Here is a 23,456-nt window from a genome sequence, read left to right on the forward strand (position 1 = left end):
GTGAAGAATTTACCAAATTTCATCACTGCAGTCCTCAGAAAAAGATATACATATTGCAAGTAATTCTTATTTTGAGGAAACCCTTAACCAAAAGGATGTAATTATAATTCTGTAACATTTCAGATGAGAAGCTGTATTTGACCGAACTGTAACTTTGAAAAATAAAGGCCACTCTTCTATTAATTAAAGGCAGCTGATGATCAGTTTATGAGAAAATAAAAAATTCAGATGTATTCTCATGAATAACAGAGTCATGTTTATAACATAATTTAATGTGAACTCAGAATCCTCCATGTATAAGTGCAAGGACTGTCAAATATAATTCACAAGAACAGGCTGCTCTTCAAAACAAACATCTATACAGTGCACCGGGAGAATGCCCCCACATATATTGCCTAACTTTAAATTAATTTGTGGCTTTGGTAATGATCTAAAAAAGCCACTCTACTCTCTTTTCTGTTTAGTGCATCCTGTTATCTCTGGAGCAGCAGAGATAGAGTGGAACAAAGGCAGAGTACTGCCTGAGAAGAGCAGCTCAAGAAAGACTATGATTAATGAACAGATAAACATAAACATGGTCACCTGCAGTCATGAGCTCTTTAGGGCAGCAAAACCCCATGACACTGGTGTTAAAACAGCCCTGCCTTAAGCAGACAAACATAGTACTTTAGGTCATCTTAAGTTGAAGGAAGCCATCAAAAGGGAGGTAGGGAAAAACCTGAGTTTCACTATGCTTGGTTCTAAAGGTTTCTCAGGCAGCAAAGGCTAAATAAAGCTGCCCTGAATTCACAATGTGCTGTCCTCACCAAAACAGAAAAAGGTTTTACTGCATTACTCAGTAAGAGTGACTTGAGGCCTCTTCAGCTTCTGCCAGGTGAGAGCAGGGAGACAGCAGGTTACTCTCCAGCCCTTCTCTGCAAAAGCAAAAGGCAGCAGACCTCTTACTACCAAAGAGCAGTAGGCATGTGACATTTTTTGACTGGACAGGAGTCCCACAGACAGTAAGCAAAACAACTATGCAGAACAGTTTCAAAAGGACAACAAAAGACAATTTTTCTGGCACCGTCCTAAGAACCTAACAAATAAAAGTGAAAACACTGAATGTCTCAGCTTCTATTTATTTGTGATAACAAATCAGGCACCAGTAATGGTAGGAGACTCACCCTGTAGGTTAAGCTCTGCTCTATTCTTTTTGTAGCCTGTCCAAAGCAATCCAGGACTGCAGTCCTACTCTAAACACCAGCAGCTCCCCACTGAGCAGGAGAGATGCTTTAGGAGTGCAGAATCAGCAAAAGTGTTCCCTTGCCATTTCCCTCCACATCCCTCCTCTCTGCTAACAGTCTCACAGGAGAAGGTGCCTATAGAGAAATGTGGACATTGCCAGTATCAGAACATTTACATTTAACTCTGTAACAGACACAAAGCTAGTCTAGCTTGGCATAATGTGACTTTACACATAAAGGCAGCAGCAACTACTTTGACTTATCCTTTGTGTAAATCCCCAAACCCTGTTTCTTTCTTATTTAAATAAATGATAAAGATGCTCCACATACCTTCATCTCCATGTGGCACTTTTATTGTCCTAGGAAAAAGAAGAAGTTGTGGTAGCTCTGACTCTATATCAGACTTAACTCTTCTTGAGCAGCATGGTGACTTGTGAGTTGGCTGGCTCCTGGAAGAACTGGATATTTTGCTGCAATTTACTTCCAGCCTTGTTTCTGAAGGAAATGTGATGGAACAATGTTTGTCACCAAACTCCAAACTCCATACTCACCTCCTATGGCTGAACTATTTTAAATTTCTACAATATCTTTGTGAAATGGCAAAAAGAGTATTAAAGAGCTTTATGTTGCTCTGTTTTTCCACGGTTCAGCAAAACGAAGCTCTTTGTTGCTCATATTTGTAACTAACATGGACATATATCTTTTAGGGAGAGTTTGGGCAAGGCATGAACTGTGGTCCAGGGTGGACAGCTTTTCTATGCTATATGTAGTTATGGAGAATAAGACAACAGAATCAAGCCTATTGATTGACTAGCCAGATATTTATTTGTTTTCAACATGCAAAACCATATAACAATCATGGAAGCTAGAAAAAATGTAGCACTGAAAAAAGTATTCATGCAGAATGAGTATTGTACTTGAACTATCCTCCACAATCATCAGTTAGTCTGTCCCAATATTTATAGTTCATCATTACGACTGCCAAAACTGGCAACCACCAGGATTGTTGTCTCAATTAAGGACAGTAAACAGATTGTCCCATTTTTTTAATGAAAAAATCTAAAATGTAATACTTCACAGTTTAACATGTTTATTCATTTAAACGAGCTAAAAAATAGTGGTGTGACATCTGCTTGAGAGACACTGGTACCTAACATTTTGGCTGTCTCCCCACTAATTTGATTGTGATTAAGGGGGGATAAAAGGATGAGTAGAGGATTCTGTCAATTAAATGAATTGATGAACTGCAAACATTTTTTTTTCACTCTTGGAAATGTGTAGAAAAAATACATCTACAAAAATGCATTACAGCAAACTAAGAGGATGATGGGGAAAAGTACTGCAAAGTATCTCTGCTGGCTCTTTCAGGGAAAAATATTGTAAGCATAAGATCACAGATAAACTTTGCCAATTTATTCATCTCATGGCTTCACTTCCCAAAGTGCAGGCATAATCCACTGTAAAATCTTTTAGGATGCAGTTCCAACATCACATTTCTGCTGTCTTATTGATGTGCCATATTGTTATTTTCTTAGTCATAAGCACCACTAATTACTATGCTACTGTAAGTAGAACTTGAAATGTGATCAAGATCTGAAGTATCATTTTTGTTGGCACTCTAACTTGCCTACTCTGCTTTTCAAATACAGTTCTCTACAGAGAGTCATCCTGAATGCATTTGACTTTCACCAACTGGCTCAGCTGTGCCTTACAGGGACAATCCCTTATCAATCATCACTCTACTGGGAGCTCCTAGCAGAATTGTCCTTCTGTAAATGGCAGTATTCAAAACATGGCCCTAAGTCAGCAGATGAGCCTCTTCCATGGTAGCAACTTTCATGGAAGAGGCATGAACAGTTTTGTAGGGCTTTCACTGTGTTTTCCTTTAGTAGAGTTGTTCAAAACCTGTTTTCAAACAAAACTTTTAGGTCAGCTGCTCTAGAGGACACCTAAGTAAACAGATGAGTTTGCTCATATTGTAGCTACCTGCAATTACAGCAGATAATGACGTTGCAGCACAATCTCCCAGTCCACATGTCCTGCCACAGTCCTGCTACAGCTGCTCTGATGCATGGAAGGAGCTGATTCTGAATCACAGGATGTCTATATGATATGCAACAGTGAACTTTAATTACAACTTTCTTCAAGAAAAGTTTAAATATATCTCTAGAGTCCATTAGGGGAACGCTAAACATGTCTCCTAAGCTTCCAGTAAAATATGTTTATGGACCCTAGGTAGCAGAGCTAGAGCCTTTCCTTGGCAAAGTTCACTAGAAGCACTAGTAAAAAATAGACTGAGGCTTCTGTCCTGAGATGGTCTACATGCTGGTTCTGCTTTAAGAATGAAAGAGAAAAGGAAAACCACCTAGGAAGATTTACTGAGCAAAATCATTGCTGGAAGACGGTCATGCCTTCCTAGTCAGAGATTCTTCCAGGCAGGACATCTACTCCCACCCACAGCACAAGGACTCAGTATACGCATCTCCTCCACAACCTTTGCTAGAAAGAAATTCAGTTTATTCCAGAAGTAGAGGGCAACTACTGATGTCTACCTTTTCCTTCAGGTGAATATATTTGAAAAAACTCATTAAACCAGGTTTGCCGTATAAATTATTTGAAAAGCAATCCTTCTTTAAAACAAGCATATAAAATTATCAATTCCATAATAAAAAAGTCTTGTACAACTGAAGTGATAGAACTGCATGGATCAACTCCAGAAAGAGATCTGATCTATTAGTATTGGGTAGGATGCCAAAGGAAGTTCTCTACATTGTCTTTTAAGTATTCATAGGCCATATTTAGTTTTAGTAAGAGTTTAGTGGCTATAACTGCCTAAAGTAATCCAGATGTTCTAAAACTGACATCAGTGCTTACTTTTGAACATTGTGCTGTTTAGATTGCTTTAATGTCCTTTCAAATGTATACATAATTCAGTGTGCTCAACATAATAACAATGTTCAACAATAAGAGAATCAACATAGAAAAAAATCATTTATTAATAAAATAGACACTGAGCAACTCATACAAAGATAGTCCAAAATCCAAAAGGCGTATTTCAATTTCAGATATAATTAAGGGCAAAATAAGCCACATGCCCCATTAGGAATCATTGTACTGATAGGAGGTGAATTTGCTGCAGTATTTACCATGTATTTCTACATACACTGAACAGAAGTCTACCTGGTCTAAGCAACAAGAAATTTTCCTGTTACATTAGAATATCCTTCTAGTACCTGAAGGAAGCCTACAAAAAAGATGGACTTTTTACAAGAGCATGTAGCGACAGCACAAGAGGGAGTTGATTCATACTGAAAGGGAGTTAATTTAGATTAGACATTTAGAAAACATTCTTTATTCTGAGAGTGGTGAGGCACTGGAACAGGTTGCCCAGGGAAGTTGTGGATGCCCCATTCCTGTAGGTGTTTGAGCCCAGGACAGAGTTGTGAGCAATGTGCTCTAGTAGAAGGTGTCTCTGTCCATGGCAGAGATTTTAGAACTAGATGATCATTTGCATCCATTCCAACCCAAACCATTCAATGATTTCATAATTCTATGATCTTTCATGCAAATGAAAACACCTAATCCCAACAAAGCCAACAGACAAACTGCTAACTGTAGACAATATGGACTCATAAGCCACCCATCAGGGAAGCTGATAGAATCACATATATATATGCACTTCAGATTTGGTCTGATTCAGAATAATGGGAAATGGAATATTCCTGCTCTAGGAACTTCATGTTCACAAATTCGACAGTAAGAATTTCTTGCCTTTTAATGCAACCAATTGAGAGCAGGTAACAAGATGACCTGCATGAAGGGAGTAACTACATATCTTTCTCAGACCACACATGACCCAGAGAGCTATATGCTGACATGAAAGAATCAATCCTTCCAGCACGTTATAGAATATGAAAACTGCTAATGCAGAGTATCAGGAGAGGTCTGCAGCTTCTGTGACATGTGGTTGGGTGCTGATGAAGTAAAAGGCATACCACATCCAAGGAGACAGCTTGTGATATGCTTTTCCCTCCACTGGAAGTTGGGCCATGTGTCAGATAATGCTTCACCATAAATTCAACACATTGCGAGGTGTCTGATCATGTGTATGATTAGTAGCGGACTATAAGTCATATGCATGCATAAATGTTAGGATTTTGTCTGTAACAGTCATAACTAGAAAATGAGACATATTTGCATATATCAGTTTCTCTTTCATGTATTTTTCGGAAGACTGTTGTACTCTGAATCTCTAGAGGAGTTGTTTTGCATGGCATGAAGTGAATGAAAACTATGACACATATGAAATGGATCCTTAGAGACTCATAATGTATATGGTCATAGTTATTGTATGTTTTAAAAATTAACTGTATTGATCCAAGTTTCTTAAGTGGTGGTAATGGGACTGTGTCAATTTAAAAGACATATACTTCCCCTTATAATATGTGCTGTGATTTGTATCCCTTTGTCTTCAAAATCACTCTAAGAAATCTTAGTCAGGCATCTCAGGAACAAGACAGTAAACACCTAGTTGCAATAAAACTTAACATTCAGCTCTGAAATTTATCTCAAAGGCAAAACCAAGCTAGTTCACTAACTTCAGAATTACAAAAACTTTTCTGAAAGTCAGTCTGCCTAAATTTCCTTGCCACATTCAGTGCCAATGGCTCTACGTGTTCTTGATATCAAACTGAATCGGAACTGAATCTCAGTCAGAGAAAGACTGACCACATTTTTAAGAGGATCAAAACTGAGTCTTTATATCCACAAGCTCAGTTATATGCCAAACTCAAAGCAGAACAAGATAAAGCCAGAATTTTAAAACTCCCTGCAGCTGCTCTGACACATCAAATTCTTCAAGTGGCTTTTGGCTATCAAAAAGAACAAAAATGCTATCCACAGTGCCTAATTTGAAAGGCACTTTGCAAGCACTGAAGGATGTAATGGAGGCAAATTTACCAGTTATTAGCATGCCAGAAAAAAAAGGTGTTTTCTTATCACTTACACCCTCTCACATTAGTTTGATGATTAAAATGACGGTATAGCTCAAAAGGAATGTTTTTATACAACATGCCCCTAACAGGTAGAGCAAGTTGATACCAAAACCATCAGGAAGAGCATAATTAAAATACAATTTTGACTTTATATTAATAGTAGACCAATACACTAATTAAAACCAACATCGACTAAACTTTCTATTTACACTAGTTCAGACAGCACAGGAGGCAAAGAACTGTGTTTCAGAAGCATATGTGAATGTTAGAGCTTCTGTCATCCAGGTGCCATTTCTAACAGAACACATGTGTGCTGAACAGTTGGCAAAAGAATGAAAAAGATTACTGCAGATATATGGGCACACAGAATCTGGAATGACAGAAAATTAAGTCCATATAGAAGGTGACAGACTGCTTGTAAGAAGATATTTTTTCCTACAATTTCTTCCATCTTCATGCATTTGCACACATGCACAGGAAAAATTAAAAGGAAGAGAAAGGATGAGGGGGTTTTGATATATTTTAAACACAAACGAAGAAAAGACGTTTTATTTGGTATTTCTGCTTTCTTTTCAGAAAGGAACAGGAAACTAATTTGGTTATTAGGAAGCTATGATTCCTAAATTTGGTCAAGGCAGATGCTCCTCCTGTGAAGTCAGCATCAATACCCATGATAATAGTAGCACCTGTCTTTTGACATCAAAGTTCTCTGCCTGAGAAAAAAATAACGTAAACAATAAACTTCATGTATTGTACTGTTCCTCTTGGCTTTGGTGTTAAACAAATACACTTGGCCAGGCATAAGTGTTCTTATTTTGGAGACCTGAAATGTGACTGACGTATTGCAAAACTTCCTTATGAATTTGGACTGCAAGAAATGGCATCATTTACTGTCTTACAGTGAAGGGACTGTAGTGAAGTTCCTATGTAGTCTTGTTGAAGCTGAAGAAATCTTGATGATAGATTCATTACATCTGCTAGTTTTCATCTGGGTCCAGATCAAGGTCAACTTCATTGGAAACATTAAGATAAAAAAAAGCATAGAAGGCCAACAAAAATACCAGTATAGCTACAAGGACAAGGGCAACTTCCTGTAGAAATAAAAGAAAACAAAAATCTGTTAGAAATACCGTAAGTTCAGATTAATCAGGAATAAATATTATTTCCCTTCTACAATGCACATCAAAATAACATCAGGCATATACAATTGCATAAGGCATTGAAGCTTTAATGATTTCTCTATTATGGTTACCATTTCAAATATTGCAGAATCCATTCACTAAATTAAGACTTTGGTGAGTCTGATATACCATCAGAAAGAGGATATTTAGCTTGAAAATCTTTAGTCTTACCTAGAAATAGGAGATTTATATCTTTTTATTATCCTATTCTTTTTTTTTTTTAAATGAAAAGACAGAATTCACAAACCACAGTTTTGAACACAAATTTAAGTTATGAATTTACACTGTGAATTTTGATGTTTTCTAGCAATATGTTACTGCTTTTTGCCAACAAATTTGTAATTTTTTAATGAAGTAAACACAGTATGGTGGAAGTCAATGAAAATTGCTACCTCTACCTCCCAACCTCCTGGCATGTAGTACAATATGGAACTACAAACTCCTTCAGAATTGGATGAAACTTTTCTTTTTCATGCTCTGCAATAAGGCAAAAAGCACAACAATTTGCACTTGCACTTGCCTCTCTTCCCATAAAATATTGCAACTTGCTGCATCTTTCTTAATTAACATAAAAGAGACTTCCAAAGTATATATGATTTATGGCAGCTTTCGGAAGCAGAAAAATGTTTTTATACTACACATTTTACTCATTATGTGACTGGACTCTGTAAAAATATAATTATAGTACGCTCATCCTCTTTATTTTTATTTATTTCCTATATTTATTTCATTTTTATTTCTTTCAAAGAAACTGTATTTCACATTGACTCTCATTTTGCTAGACAATGAAAGATGAAAGATAAATTTGTGAAAAATCCTTATGTCCCTTCACCTCACAGAAAGTATGACTCTGTAGCTAACAACATCTTGACTCCTGGTCATCATGATGAATTTTTAAAATTGTGCACTCGAGATCCTCTAAAGGTTAGTTTGCGCCTCCAAATCCCACTCTTCCTCTAAGGAGAGAAGCAAAACTTCCCCTCCAATTCTCAGCTTCATGTTAAGCTATAAAACAATTACATCAGAACAATCCCAATGTGCATTTAAAGTGAGAGAAGAAAAGAAGTTCAGTGATTTTATAACAAGTGATCTGAATTGGTACAGAAGATGTCACATTGAACCTACTCTGGCAGTGGGACTGAAAGGAGATACCTGCACTGAACCAAGACAACAAGACACCCTTTACTGTCCAAGGACAGAATCTGTCTGTCTTTGATGTAAGATTCATCGTGTCCTCTAAGAAAGGCCAGGTGAATTCTTCCCCAAAATGGCCATTTCTCCCCTTAGAGTAGAAGGGAGTGCAGATGGTACCTCTTGTGTGCACTGTGGGATTAATCCTACCCAGCATCTCGAGGTTGGTGGTGGCTTTGTGACCAGCACTGTGTCCACTGACATGAAGGAGTTAAAACTGTGCATTTCATTTTTTAAAGTCTAGCCCATAATCTGGCATTCTTCTATAGAACAGCATTTCATTTGCATTTACATGAATGCATTATATAGTTTATCAGAATGTTGGATCAATAATTCAACATATGCCATCTAATAAATTTTGAAATACTACTGCCTAGTTGGCATATGTTCTATAGGAGCATATTCTTTATTCTATAGAAACCTTTGCTTTATATTTTATATGGATGATTGAGATATACTTTAAGTTTGTTTTACCACATAAAAATTGCTCCTGCAAATTTGCTGAGGCTGTTGGCTACAGATTTCAACTACATTTTCCTCTTAGAATTGTACCAACCTCTGAACTTCATCCTCCCAATTTCATTATTTGATTTTTTTTAAAAAGTACATCTAATTCACTCATACATTAAAGGAAAGTGATTTTTGCTTTGTTGCAGTTGCAACATGTCAGTATCTCACAAAAGGGCATGGCAGCATCAGACAGGTTTCATTTATTTCCTTGTATCCACAGCTGTGCTCCCAGACCCATCTGGCCACACAGCTACTAATCTTAAGAGGATGTAATAAACAAGTGACATACAACTGCAGGCTCCATCTGCTCAGGAGAGTGGACAACAAAACCGTACAATGCAGGCACCGTTCATACTTGACACAGAGAGCAAATTCATTCCAGTATTAAAAAGTTTTTCCCTTGTTTGGATGCCACACTTCCCACGCTTTCTGCTTTACAATAGGTTTACCTTTACCCTCCCTTCTCCCCAGTCTCCCTTATGAAATGCTGCGGGTAGCAGCAGCAAGCTTTTCAGAAACCTCTGCATTAAATATTTGTTTCAAAGGAAGTGAAATTGGGAAAATCTTGGGTTGTATTATCAGGCTGTCCAGTAACTACTTGACAGAAGCAGTTCTTTAATTCCTCTGCCTAAGTTTCACAATGAGTAACACTGTGATAACAATATTGTTTTCCCTGCACAGCCACTAGGAACTGGGTGGGTGGATCAGTATTTATTATCCCTGGGAATGAAAAGTCTCTCTAAAAGTCCAAGTTTGAGAATTATGCAAGAACCTTAGTTCTGAGTTAGTGAAAAAGGCAGAGTAACAAAAATCTAAAACAAATGGCCTTACAAAGGACATCTGGCTCTCAGCAAGGGATACACAGTCTCTTAAGAATTGCATCCAGTTTATGAACTTTTATAAACATAAATTTTGCAAGGTAAATAGCAAATGAGATGCTACACCGCTATACTGTATTTGCAACAACAGATATATATTGTCATTTTAATTTGTTTTATACTTTTCAGGCTTTGCTGTTTGTATTTTAAGTCATGCATAGAAATGAAATGTTAAAATACTCCCTGCTTGGCACATATAGCTCCTTTTCTCTTGCACTTTATGGATCATCCCCATCATCCTCTGCAAAACCCATTTACTCAAAGGATTTCACCATGAATAATTAAAGAGTAGGGGAAAAGTCCTATAGAAACAAACTTAAAATGATCAGAGGGTTTTTTTTCTCGTTTTTTTTTTCCCTTTATGTCATGGTACAGAACGCTAGGAAACAATATCTCTACTCTCAAATCCCAAAGTATAGTCATAGAAGCCTTTAAAAAGGAAGAGAATTTTTTATTTTATCCTCTCACATGTAGAATAACATATGTAGAACCCTACTGATTTCAGTTTGGTTAAGTTTTCCAGAAACTTTTCATAAAGGAAATGCATACAATCACAGCATAATGTAGATTTAATTCTCCTATCATTTTTTGTCAGTTTTATGTCTCTCATGCCAAAATACTTGGATTATGTCCTCAAATTCACCCTGATGGAGCAAGTGGCAGAGCTGGGATCTAAACAAGATTAATCAGGAGAGGGGGTGAGGAAAAAATGTTAGCTATGATAAGACAAATCTGGACACTGTGTATGGTAGCATCATATCCTACACATTTAGAGAAATATCATACTCCCAGGAAATGCCAGGGAGAGCTTTTACAGGCTTTTTAACCATCCTTCAAAAAGAATCACACCTTTTTTACCTGAATCCTGCTTAAAACTAAGTGAAAGAGTACCTCAAATTGCTGTCTTTGAAATGCTCAACTATCCCTAGCTATGTCTAAAAACAGACAAAAAGAAAATTATGCTGATCAAGGATAGCTGTAAATATAAATATATAGGAACTGACAATCTTTTTATCTCATATAGTTCTTAACCGAAGATTTTAGGTGGATATTCATTGTGACTGTGTTTTAGAGTTTCAACAAAGTCGTATTTATAAATGAATGTTTACTTCCTTAATGCAGGACATTCTACAGCTAACACAAGGCAGCAAAAGTAATTTATGAACTTTTATCCACACTTTTTAGGCTCTAATTTTTCACTCTGAAAATTTCAGATGGAGGAAAGATCACTTGTCTCAAATAATGAGAACAGGGTGCTATTAGAGAGTCATAGAGAACACCTGGCTATATGCCTGCAAAGCAATAGGATTCATTTTAAAACAGCTAAATGCGAAATAATATATACAGGTATCAAAGATGCAGACAGTACTTATAAAGTGGAGTACTCTGCCTTGAAAAACTGTGATTCTAAGAAGGTCTTTGGATTTCATGGGTAACTACCCCCTCAGTGTGATTTCTGGATGTACAAAGGTGGAGGGATTTCCAGCAGGGAGATGACCGGTATTTATTTTATCATAGAGAGAATGAGAGGTAGTTTGGTTACAGCATATAATTATATACACCTGTATTTAAGTAAAGCATTTCACAGTGTGGGGTCTTTTTATCCTGTTTACAACAAAATTTCAAGGCCCAGCTGCAGTTAGGGAAGTTCAGCCTTGAACTAAGATGCCATTTTCTAGGAGCAAGAATGACTGAACATTCTTCAGGAAAATATGGACTTCCAAACCTGCGAGTCTTTTCTCATCTGATCTCTCTCAAAAATGTACATTTTTATTTAGCAATTGGAAAGAATACATCAACTTGGACTTGTTTGAAAAGAAGGACCTGGTTGCCAGGAGTCAGCAAACTCAACTCTCCTAGCTGCTCCTCTCCTTCAGGGCCCTAGGAAAATTCAGATTACTTCAATGGTCAGTTCTACATTCTGAATCCCTGAAGTATCAGATTATTAAAACTATTAGCACCCTATGTTTAACTGATCAGACTTTTCCATATAGCATCAAAAGTTTTCTGATGTTGACATTTTCCTCCAATTGTATTGGATAAATTCATTTCTAGGCTTCGAGGTTTTGCTGTTGTTACAGACTGGTCCTAAGTAGAGACACAAGAAGGCTTAAGAAAGATGGGTAAATGCTCCAGTTGGTACAGAAAATCCTCCTAAGATTTTGCTTGGTGCATCTTCTTCTCATGTCAAACCACCATGATTATAATACTTATGTGTTCAGATCAGGCAAGGGTCTGATTTTGTTCTGCTCTTTGCACATGTTGTTTCCCTTCCCTTTCATTTCAAGGTCAGGGATCAAAGTCTGATAAACTGGGAATATCATACTTTATTCACTGGTGGCACATTAAGGTGCTCTGCATTTTGTGAGACATAAGTTTGAAGACCGAGTATTTTGGCCATTACAAAGTGCTTAGACTTCGCAGAAAGTATTTGGATGAAATTTTATGATCTGTAACATATAGAAGTGCAGATCAAATGATCTAATAGTCTCTTGTGGCCTAAATTTCTACAAAGCTATGAAACTGTATTTTGGCAAATGTAGTTCACCAACTTAGCAGATTATGAACAGCATGAAATCAGAGAATATCCTTGGCTAAAATACACTAGGAATGTCTTGTTATCTATTTCTATCTAACTTGTTCCAGATGAGATAAAATCTCCATAGTGAGGTATCTCACTACACAACAGATTAAGCAGATAAGCAAAAGAATGACAGACATTCTATTTAAGTAAGCTCTCACTTTGTTTAGGAAATGTTTTTTTCCTTGGCTGAATCAATGTGCTGTGTTGCTACTAATTCCCTGTGGAGTGATATTCTGCAGTCAATAATGTCTTTGCAAGTACTTTGCAAATACTAAGATTTGTGCCACCTTTCAAGAAGAGAGAAAACTTCATTACTTATCGCATGGACTGCTGATTTGTTCTTGCAGCTTGTGAAAAAAATCTCTCCTCAAGAACTCCCATAACTTTTGGTCTCTGCATACCAAACTTCAGCTATCTGGGGTCCAAGCTTCCACACCTTCTCAAATCATTTTCTGCTTGTCACTCTCCTGCTGGCATGTTTTCCTCATCCAATGTGAGCCAAGCTAGCGCCAGTGGTGGAAAGGCTTTCCTGCTCTTCTTGGTAAGGATGAACAGCTGGGCTTCCACCAGCACAAGCCCCGTGTGGGGGGCCAACAAAATGACTCAGACAAAGTTCAGAGGCTCCCTTTTTGGTACTGCTACAAAGAATTTTGTCTTATCCAAACACCAGGAGACATAGCATACTGCTTTGTCCTGGAGTTGTTTCTCAAGACAGGGTCCCGCTTTTCCAAGAGACACAATGTATTTTGGCACTGTCTACATGAGTGTCACACATACAAACAGAGCCAGTACAATAGCTCTGCTACAATATTTAATCTTTAAACATGTTTAAAGAGCAAATATGACACACCAAGTACTAGCATGGTCACCCTGCTTGAACTAACTTTGGATAGTTATTAGTGCTCAGCTGCTTCTCTGACATTATCAACACAGATAAAAATCCCTCATTGGGGAAATTAAAAAGTACTAAATGCCAGTGACTGAAAGAAACTTTGTTACTTTAAACCTTGCATTAAAATGACAAGGCAATCAAAGTTTGACAAGACAAGCTAATTAGTATGCCAGCAATGAAATGTGAAGAATCTCCAGAGGATTGGTTCTGAAAAGTTTTATGTCATTTATAGGGTCTTTTTTTAAGCTAACGCTGTCAGATCTCATGTGAAATACACAACAGTTGAATTTCATTATCCTCGTAGAAATTAAGGAATAAAATCCCTTCACTATATTCCAGCCCTCTTTTTTCCTGCCCTAAATACTACAGTAAGTCTTAGATTACAGCCTGGCATGTAAGTTCTTCAAGACACTAATGCAAAACAACCCTAGAGTTATCAATGACATAAAAAAGCCTATTGTTTTAAGTGGCTGTATAGTGCTTATTGCATTAGCTTATTGTGTGTTTGTATTTCACAGAACTACAAATATATTCCCCTTTCCCAGAGAGTTTATACTGTTGTATTTATCCTTCCTCTACAATATTTTTATTAGCTTCAACTTAGCTTTCGATAATGAAAGGTTAATTTATTTTGAAATGCCGCATACTGCATCATGTACAGAATAGCTAGGTATATAAACAAATAAAATACATGTATGTGTCTGGTTTTTTCACAAAAATTTACAAGAATTTTGGACATTTCTATTTAAAGTGCCTACTTATTACATCGCACTGTAGTTATATCGCTTTTTTTTTTCCTCTCAACACAGATTGAACTTAATCAACTGCTACAGCACAGAATTAGGGCCTACATAATAAAACAACTACTAAAATCCCAGCCTTTGGAAGGTTAATCATGTCATTTGTCATTAATCATTCCAAGGAAAAGAAGGAGGTCTTAAGAGACAGTGGGGAGTGGAAATGGGTTTCTGTTTGGGGCGGCAGGTGAATTCCCTCCTGACCTACCTCACTTCTCCAGGTGCCCTTAAACTATAGGTATGAGTCCCTGGAATCTGAGAATCAGGGAAATGAGAATGTGGATGAAGATCCATCCAGGCTGGAGGGGCTGTCTAGGACAGGGCAACTTACCCCCCCACATCAAAACATCCTCAGTTAAGAAAATAAAAAGGGTAGAAGTCATTGGTGACTCCCTTTTGAGAGGAATGGAGGGCCCAGTATGCCAACTGGACCCAGTTCATAGGGAGGTGTGGGAGCTTGGGGAAATCACCAAGAAACTTCCCAGCTTGGCATGGCCCACTGACTATTGCTCACTGGTTTTCCAGGTGGACACATACAGTCCCAGCAAGACTAAGGATGATCAAGTGGGACCTCAGGACCTTGGGACAATTGGTCATGGGATCTGAAGAACAAATTGTGTTCTCTGCTGTCCTGTCCTCCCAGATGCAATCATACTAAACATAAGTTGTCAAGAATTATTTCAAAAACTATCCAGAAAACAACAGAGGAGTATTTAGGATAGGTGTGGAGGATAATTGTAAAAAGATAGCACTTGGACAGCTGGAGGACCTTAGCACAAGACTGAGTAAAACAAGCCGTGCTTGATAGAGGGGTACAGGTTATGGAGCTTCACAACTGAGCAGCCTCTCCAGGGGTTGGGAAGATTTCCCTGCAGACACTGCAGGAGCATCTGCTGCCCACAGTGAAGTTGTGCTGCTGGAGGAACTGAGCAGAGTGAAGTGCTGCCACTGCAGGTGGGAAGAGGTGCACCTTTACCCCAAGACATTAATTGCATCTCGCTTCTGTGCTGAGCACTGCTGGGTCTGTCAGCAGAAGTCCAGACTTTACAGAAATTGCCCATGTTCTGTGAGAAGTATTGTAACATTTAGTAAGCCTGAGGTTGTTGCCATCAAGCAGGCTCAGTGAGAAAGATGCAGTCAAAAGCCCTGCCTTCCTTCCCCTGCAAGCAAATCCCCAAAGGGAAAGGTGCCCAACTTACCTTCTTTTTTGCTTCAGCTCTGCCACCTTTTCTCAGCAATTTGGAAGCAAAACAAATTACTGTAATCTATTTGGGGATGATTCAGGGGTTTTAAGTTTGAGAAGCACAAAAATGCATTACAGCCAGAAGACAGTATTTTAAAGAATTTTTTTTTAAGGTAGAAGCGGAATTGTAAACCTGAGACATCACATAGTGCAACTAGCAAAACTCCAGAAACACACCCACTCAGGACCTGGAGAGCACATGTGCACCTTGACGGCAAAAGTCCTTTATTCACTAATACTCAAACCTTCTTTATACATATGATTACACATATGCTTTCCCATTCACCCTCATTTTTAGGAAATAATTACTTAAGAAAATAAGGAAATGAAACAGGTTTTGAAGGACCAAATCTCATACTCTTCTCAATTGTGAAAGACATGAAAAAATGTGTACATTTGAAAAGAATTAGGCTGTACACTAAGTCTCCAAGTAGAACATCACTTTTAAAAGGTCATGTCATTGAAAGAAAAATGAAAAGAAAAAAGAAAATTTAATAAGAAATGAAGGAAAAGGAACTCAAAAGGTTAATAATCTATCCTTTAAACAAAAAAGGCAATCTACTTTTTCTCATTAAAACCTGACACACAGCACTAACTGAGGAGATTATGTTGTGAAAACATACTGCATCGCACGGTAATGCTTGATCGAGATCAGCAATCAGGAGCAAAAAGAAAGCACTGTTTCGTGATTATAATAGCAAATTCTGGAAGACAACCAAATACATCATCTGGCAGCCTAACAGCTGTTACAGCTTGGTAGTAATACCTTGGCATTTGCTATAAGCTATAACTTGAAAAAATTGATTTCTCATCTGCCAGAAACAAGAAAATGTTCTCCTTTTAACATTTCTGAAGTTTCTTTTACTAGACTACCCAGTTAATGGATGTACTTTTTTATTTTCCTCAGGGTTTACTCTTGCTGTTAAGTTAATAGTGTATCAGTTAGAGTAAAAATTAAGTTTGAGGAAAAAATAGTGGAGACAACATAAATAATGTGTGTTCAGATAGATCCTATTTTGATGGCACAACAAGTAGTAGAGAATAGAAAATATTTCTAATTGTTCTCCCTTGTTCATATTCACAGCTGTGATCCAAATTTTTATACTTCACACCTACCTGAAATGGGAACATTTTCAAAATAAAGTTTAGTACCTTTCCATATGTTTTGCTATTAGTTAAGCCTTCTTTTTCCAAGTCAGAGGCAGTACACAAGGATGCAGACTGAGACAATAATGCTGAGAATTAACAATATTTAACAAATCCAGTCTTTAAATTACTACTAGTATAGGATAAGAACAGAAACATGGGAAATGTTTATCGTAATTTGTCTAGCTATATGAAATAGTTAAAGAATTTGTTCTGTGTGTAGACAGGTTCCCTAAAATCATCAATTTTCTAAGCATACAGTACTGTAAATGTTAAAGTAAGCATGCATCATAACAAGGACACAGACTACATAAAATCTTTCAGCACTTCAAATATTCAAGCCATTTTAGGGTTAAGTAAAAGCAGTCCATCATAAATATTTTAGATTCTAGCATTCTACTTAGATTTTGAAGTGTCATAAACAATTTCTCTCAGAAATCAATATTCACACAGTACATCTATGGGGAAAAGAAACAAACACAAAGGTGGTTTGAGCTATCAAAGAGATTCTCTACCTTTACGCCTAGTGCAGTTTTCTTGGCCTCTGCTTTTAATCTTGTAGCTCTTAACATAGGCCTGGTTTTCTTATAATCTTGTTTCCCTAGAGTAAAAAAGCATATTCAATGAAAACAATGCAAAAATAATATAAAGAACATAAATATTTATTTCAGTTGAAGAGTCAGATTTAACATATTAAAAACATCCCACGGTCCAGCATTTTAAACAACAGCTACTGTGTAACACAGGGATTCAATCTGTGAACAACCATGCTTAACACGGACAGTGACAGAAACAAGACCCCACAAATCAGTGTAGAGCCTGTTACTCCATAGTGACATCAAAATATATGTATGGATAGATATCCACTAGTACAATGTTTAATAAATTGCTCCATAGGAATCAGCCAGCAAATAAGTAGATTAAAGGTAGATTATGTTTTTCCCTCTCCTTGAAATCAAAACAAAAAATTTCATTAGAATTTTTCTTGGTTAGTCATCTCTAGTGCACATACAAATGCGCAATACAAGACACTCTGGTGAATGAAAAGCTTCATCATTCTGAACTGGAACATTATATTTGTAGGTATCAGAACTCAGAGATATGGAGATCAATCTCAGTAAATGCTAATAAAACCATTGCTTGACACCATCTGCTTGTAGAAATACAATTACACAAAATCTTCTAAATTAACTTGTTACAAGTTACAGGGACTAGGGCTTGATTACTAAGAATCCATATGAATTGAGTTCAGAGGGGGACATGTAAGTATTCAGAAATGGTAGAAATAGTATAAATCACTTAACTTAATAACGAAGCATTAAACTTGATATCTTTCAGGGATAGTTGTGATATGAACTATTAACCATATCTTCTTTAAGTTAACAGAAGTCAAGCTACAGATACAGTTACAAAACGAGAAGAACCTGTGAAGAAACTGCTTTGGGGGGATAGAGCCTCAGTACAACTGCTTTGGCTTTTTTAAAAAGTCCTTGTCATCTTTTCCCCTCCTAATGCATACATACCTTTTTTGTTCTCTATGCCTAATTCCAAAGCTAAACTATAATGCTTAAAGCAGAGTGTCTGGCCTTTTTCAAATCATTAAGTTTACCTATTTGTATATTACCTTTCATTAGTGCTACAGTCAAATAGTTTAACCTCTCCTCTTAAACTTTGTCCAGTGATTTTGTGTACAAAAATCCCATTTGTCCAAGCAGATGTGATTTTACATTCATAATCAATAATGCAAACTTCTCATTTTATGGCTACCTTGAAAACTGTATAGTCTAGTGATGAAATTCTGAAATGTGAATGTCTTCTTCCAGTGACACACTGGATTCATGGAAACACTTCTGACTTTGTCTACTCCTTGTATCACCCTGCTCATACTCAATGCAGAGACTGTGTAGCACACCATGAATGATGAACTTGCATTACTAATTTGCTTTCATTGCATAATCTCTCCTTAGTCCTATGGATTATATATTGTGAAAGTCTCCATGCTATTCTTTGGTCAGATATTATTCATAGAAGACTTGAAATAACTTAAAAATACTCAATAACAAATGGAAAAATAACTGAAACCATATGTATTAGGAATAAAAAAACAAGGCAGCATATATCCAAGCAAACTTAGAGTGAAGAAAGGATGACAGAAAGATGATTTATGTCAGATGCTCCAATATATTAATCCAGGCAGGACACGACCACTACAGCATTATTTTTCAGAAGTCAGTAATATATGATAATAGGATGCATCAGGAGTCCAGTAATTTTTTAGAACAGATGGGGAAAGACTTCCAGAAACCACAAAAACGGCTAAGTCATGAGATGAATTCAGCCACAGAGAGAATGTATTTCTTCCCCCTGAAGTCCCATGCTCATACTTTCACCATGAAATAGTTAAAAGATCTTTCAGAATTTCCATTATAAATGTCAGGAGTTTATTATTCATAAAAATACACCCCAGCCTTGAATTTTTTTGTTTGTTTGTTGAGAGCCAACTTTTCTAAGTGATGCAGCTGTTCTAACTTGTGAACAAACTACAGAAACGTATCAATCTGAAATGTTTTAAGCACGAAAAATATCTTTGTTTAGAAATATATAACTGACAAGCGCTAAATTCAATCTCAGTTCTCATAATTCAGGTTTGCTACCCTTCCACCAGGGGTAAATAAGACAGTCAGAAATTTCCCTTCCAGTGATGCTACAGCATTAGATAATGAAAACTAGAAAGCTTGGTAAGGCCCATAAAGAATGGAACACAAGACAGCTAGTAAATCCCACCTCCCTTTCCTCCCATCAGCCATTCTCCCTCTTCTCCACAGCTCAAGTGTGAAGGTGACACGAGCAGGGGCAAATATTGCATGGAAGACCCAGACTGTGAAATATATGGGCAGATCCATGTTTATTCATCCAAATGAGAAAGTTTATTGGTGCTCTTTGCCTTGGTTTCTGGCACCCTGTTTCTCTTTATTCCAGCATCATGGTTACAGCTAAGACTGGATTCTACTTACCTAGAGAATACTTCCAGATTTATATTAAGTCTGATATGAACAACTAACTCTCCCATAACAAACAGGCTATTTCAGTGATGACTCTAGAACTGGTAGCTCTCCAAATCCATGCACCTGCCATTAATTTACCACTCTCCTTGCTAAATGTAATAGCCAAGAGAAAAAAAGTACAGTAGGGAAACAGTCTGAGTCCACCAAGTGCAAAAGTTTAAAAAGGGCATCTGTGGACTTCTTTGTAATGAAAACCAGATTCAGCAATCATACTAAAAGACTCTTAAAACATGTGAACTTTCTGAGGCCTTGGGAAAGACATCTGCACTACAGGACTATAAAGAACAACGAAATGCAAAGCTCCTGCCACATGAATACTGATCATTACCACCTGGAAAACAAGCAGAAAAAAGTAATATAGGCTCCCTACAGCCTCTCTTCTTTTGGGCTTGCAAATTCAACCAGTTGGGATAAGTATATGAACACTCTCAATGTCTTCTAGTTTTATCTCACTTATCCTGCAAGCTGTCTTGTACATTGATCTGCCACAGTCATCACTTGAAGCCATTTCTTCTTTTCAGGAAATGATCATCAAAGCCAGTTGAGACAGACTCATCAGACAAAGCCCCATTTGTCTGCTTTATCCAATGCCTATCTGAGACACAAAGTTTTCCTGATGGAATATATAAAGACAAGAAGAAGCCAAAAAGATAAAACTGGAAGATTTCCAGACCAAATCTTACTTTTCCAATTACTTGAACAAAATCTTTGATTCTTTGACTAGTCATTAATTATTGTTAGCAATTTGTCATCTATTCTCTCAAATTCTAAACTTTAGTGCCAGCTTCTCTTAACTTTTTTTATAACTACCCCTACTTATTTATTTATTTTTAAACAAATGCATAATTTCTTTCCTTTTTCAGGTCCATCACTTCCTTTCTTAAGGCCAAAGAAGTACTCCATGATAATACAACTATTTCTACTGACTACAGTTCTCTGCTTGTCCTGCTTCCTGACAAAGATCATCCACTTTCCCATTCGGTGCTTGAAGCAGCCTTTGCCTTTCATAAACTCCACAGAGCTCACTTTGTGCCTTGTCCCTGCCTTCCATCCTCCTTTCCTACTCCTTTGGTGGCAAAATGACCTCAGCAGCACCTGAACTGAGCTGTGCCATGTTTACAGATCCTGTTTGGAAAACTTTCCACAGGCAGAAATGAAGACTACTGTACAAACTGTAGGATGAGAAAAGGGTGAAGATAAGGGAGCTTTTTTTCCTACTAAAACAACTATATTGTGAGAAATGACAAAGGGTGCCTCCTTCAGAGTGGATATTAGGGATTCATACAATATGCAAAAAGAATTTGTTTCTCTTCATGTAACCAGGACTAAAAATCTATGGATTTTGCAAGATTGTTTTTTTTTAAATTTAACTCTGCTTACAAGTAACACTGAGATTCCATACATTTTCTATTCAATAATTTTAATAATATATTAAAGATGACTTGATCTTATATACTCAGTGTTTTTAATTAAACCTCCAATGACATGATGATAAATGCCAAAAAACTAAATAATATGTGTAAGCTAGATTAGTTCATTGAAGTTCTGGGTAGTGCAGAAATACTGTGACACTACCAGGTAGTTATGCACGACACTGTACTTCTGTATACCAAGCTCCTTTACACATGTAACTGAGAATGCAGCATGCTGAGCACTGTATTTCAGAAAACTGACTATATTTAGGATTGTGTTTAAAGATGCTGCTGTTTAAGAACAACCTGAAAAAATCTACAGAATAACTTCATGAGGAAAAAAAAAATTATTTCCAACCCTTCTAGATATTTACTCTTTCATTCTAACAATAGCTCATTACTGGAATTGAATAACAGACTAAAGACTGCCTCTCTGCTTTTCAATTCATCAAGCTTAAGCAGAAACAGGACTGCATCTTTGGCCTTTGTTGATGCTGCTGTCCAAGCTTATTATCATATGAATATCTAGTTATTGTTTTATAAATGTTCACATTTCAGGAGCTCCCTGCTTTCTTTTCTCTCAGCAGACTTTACAATATCCACCTTCATTATCATCATGTGGCAGCATTGCTCTTCGCCTGCATTTGCTACTTTAAAAATTAATGCACTGCTATTTTCTGAATACTGTACTGCATAAGCTGCTTATGAGTACATTATGCTATCAAGCAAGCACATGCAGAAAAGCTTCCTAAACTGTTATTCTTTCAATGAAAATACAGCTGGTTCTGCTTCAAAGGCACTTCTTTTCACCTGCAAATGGACTTGCTTCTACACTTATTCCTCAATTCATTGTCTTTTATTTGTGTCTGCAAATCTTTAATTGCCTTTAATTAGAAAGAAGTAAATTCAGTGCTTTAATCTTGCAAATACATTCAATCATAATTCTGTCTGGGATGAATACCAAGTTCTATTCACTGACTGATCTTTATAACAAAGGTATATAAATTTATTGTCCGTTTATATAGACCACACCAATTAAGCCACAATGGAAAACCAAATAGATAAGAGTCAAAATATTTGAAATGAGAAATGTGCAATCTAAATTTAATTACTCAGACAAATAATTTGAAGATGAGTTATTTACAGCATGCCAAAAAACCTGACAGATAGTCAATTTTTTTAATCAACGCTACAGATTTAAAATTCCTTTCAACACTTTCACTATAATTTGTAACAACCAACAAACTGCTGTCCTGAATCTTTCTGTGCTGGTATTATAGTCATACTCAAAACATTAGTAAGACATTTTCCATACATTAGCAATCCATTTCATATGTTAAAGTACTGCTTAAGGATCAATAAAACTACAACTAGAGGGTAAATTTCAGCCACCAGTAGTAGTTTAACTAAAGTACCTTATTGTAACTGATACTGAAAGCCATACTAAATTATATGCATATCTAATTAGAAACCAGAGACAGATTGCGGCAAGATTTACTGATAAACTGCAAGTGTGAAATCACACACCGAGTTAAGCTGAAATCAATTGTTTATTATGATTATTGATATGTGAATTAGTGAAAATTCCGGGAACCCTCCACAAAACCCCATAGAACAAACAGAACAAGCAAATGGACTTCTGGTCTTTTCAAGGTTCCCACAATCTGACTTAGAGCATGCCATCATTTTCTCTGCAGTAACAGGGGTAAGGGAGAATTAGATCTCATTAGCAGGGACAAAGGCCCAAGAAGGAGGAAGGTTAATTCATGCCATCCTCCACAACCTCCTTATATGCAGGATACCCATTACACCTGATTTCAGTTTTAGGTGATTGCTGGTTTAGGTTTCTCTTTACTTCCCATAGAGAGACTGTTCCAAAGTGAGTGACACCAGCCTAGCACAGCCTAAGGAGCTCCCTGGGGCTGCCAGTTTTACTGTCAAGAACAACTAGAGATGTTCAGAACCCAAGTCAGGTGGGTTGGCTTCCACTCTAAGGTTAAGCAGAATAAATATGAACCAAGGAAATAGCTCTAAGGGACAAACAGAGAAGAAGAACTAGTTCCTACACGACTTTATCTTGATTCAAGACATTTACAGACAAGGCCAAATTACCTTTGAAGTAATTATCTTGGGTACTACTAGTCCAAGAGAGAGAAAATCACAGAGCCATGAAGGGACTGTAAATTGCACTGAAAACCACAGCCTAAATTTCATCCCTGCTCAGCTACGATGTGGTGGCTCCCAAGCCAGTTAGCTATGCCTGTGTTACAGAACCACTGCGCTCTGTACCATAATTAGCACACTGCTTCTTCAGAACTGCTCCCATGTACCAGCCATGGT

The 23,456-nt window shown here is 37.0% G+C and overlaps 1 protein-coding gene across 2 annotated transcripts in view; it reads right to left on the bottom strand.

Annotated features, from left to right (window-relative positions):
- Positions 1 to 2,023: 2,023 nt before the first annotated feature.
- Positions 2,024 to 23,456, bottom strand: part of TRIQK (triple QxxK/R motif containing) — a 62,579-nt gene continuing 41,146 nt past the window's right edge. For both annotated transcript variants that reach the window (XM_033064712.1, XM_033064721.1), the window contains exons 4-5: positions 17,155 to 17,240; positions 2,024 to 7,308 (exon numbers count right to left, since the gene is read on the bottom strand). In XM_033064712.1, coding sequence (XP_032920603.1) covers positions 7,195 to 7,308; positions 17,155 to 17,240 — 200 coding nt within the window. In that variant the 3' untranslated portion in view covers positions 2,024 to 7,194. The remainder of the gene's footprint in view (positions 7,309 to 17,154; positions 17,241 to 23,456) is intronic.

Source organism: Catharus ustulatus, chromosome 1, assembly GCF_009819885.2.
Source record: "Catharus ustulatus isolate bCatUst1 chromosome 1, bCatUst1.pri.v2, whole genome shotgun sequence".
NCBI classification, from domain to species: Eukaryota; Metazoa; Chordata; class Aves; order Passeriformes; family Turdidae; genus Catharus; species Catharus ustulatus.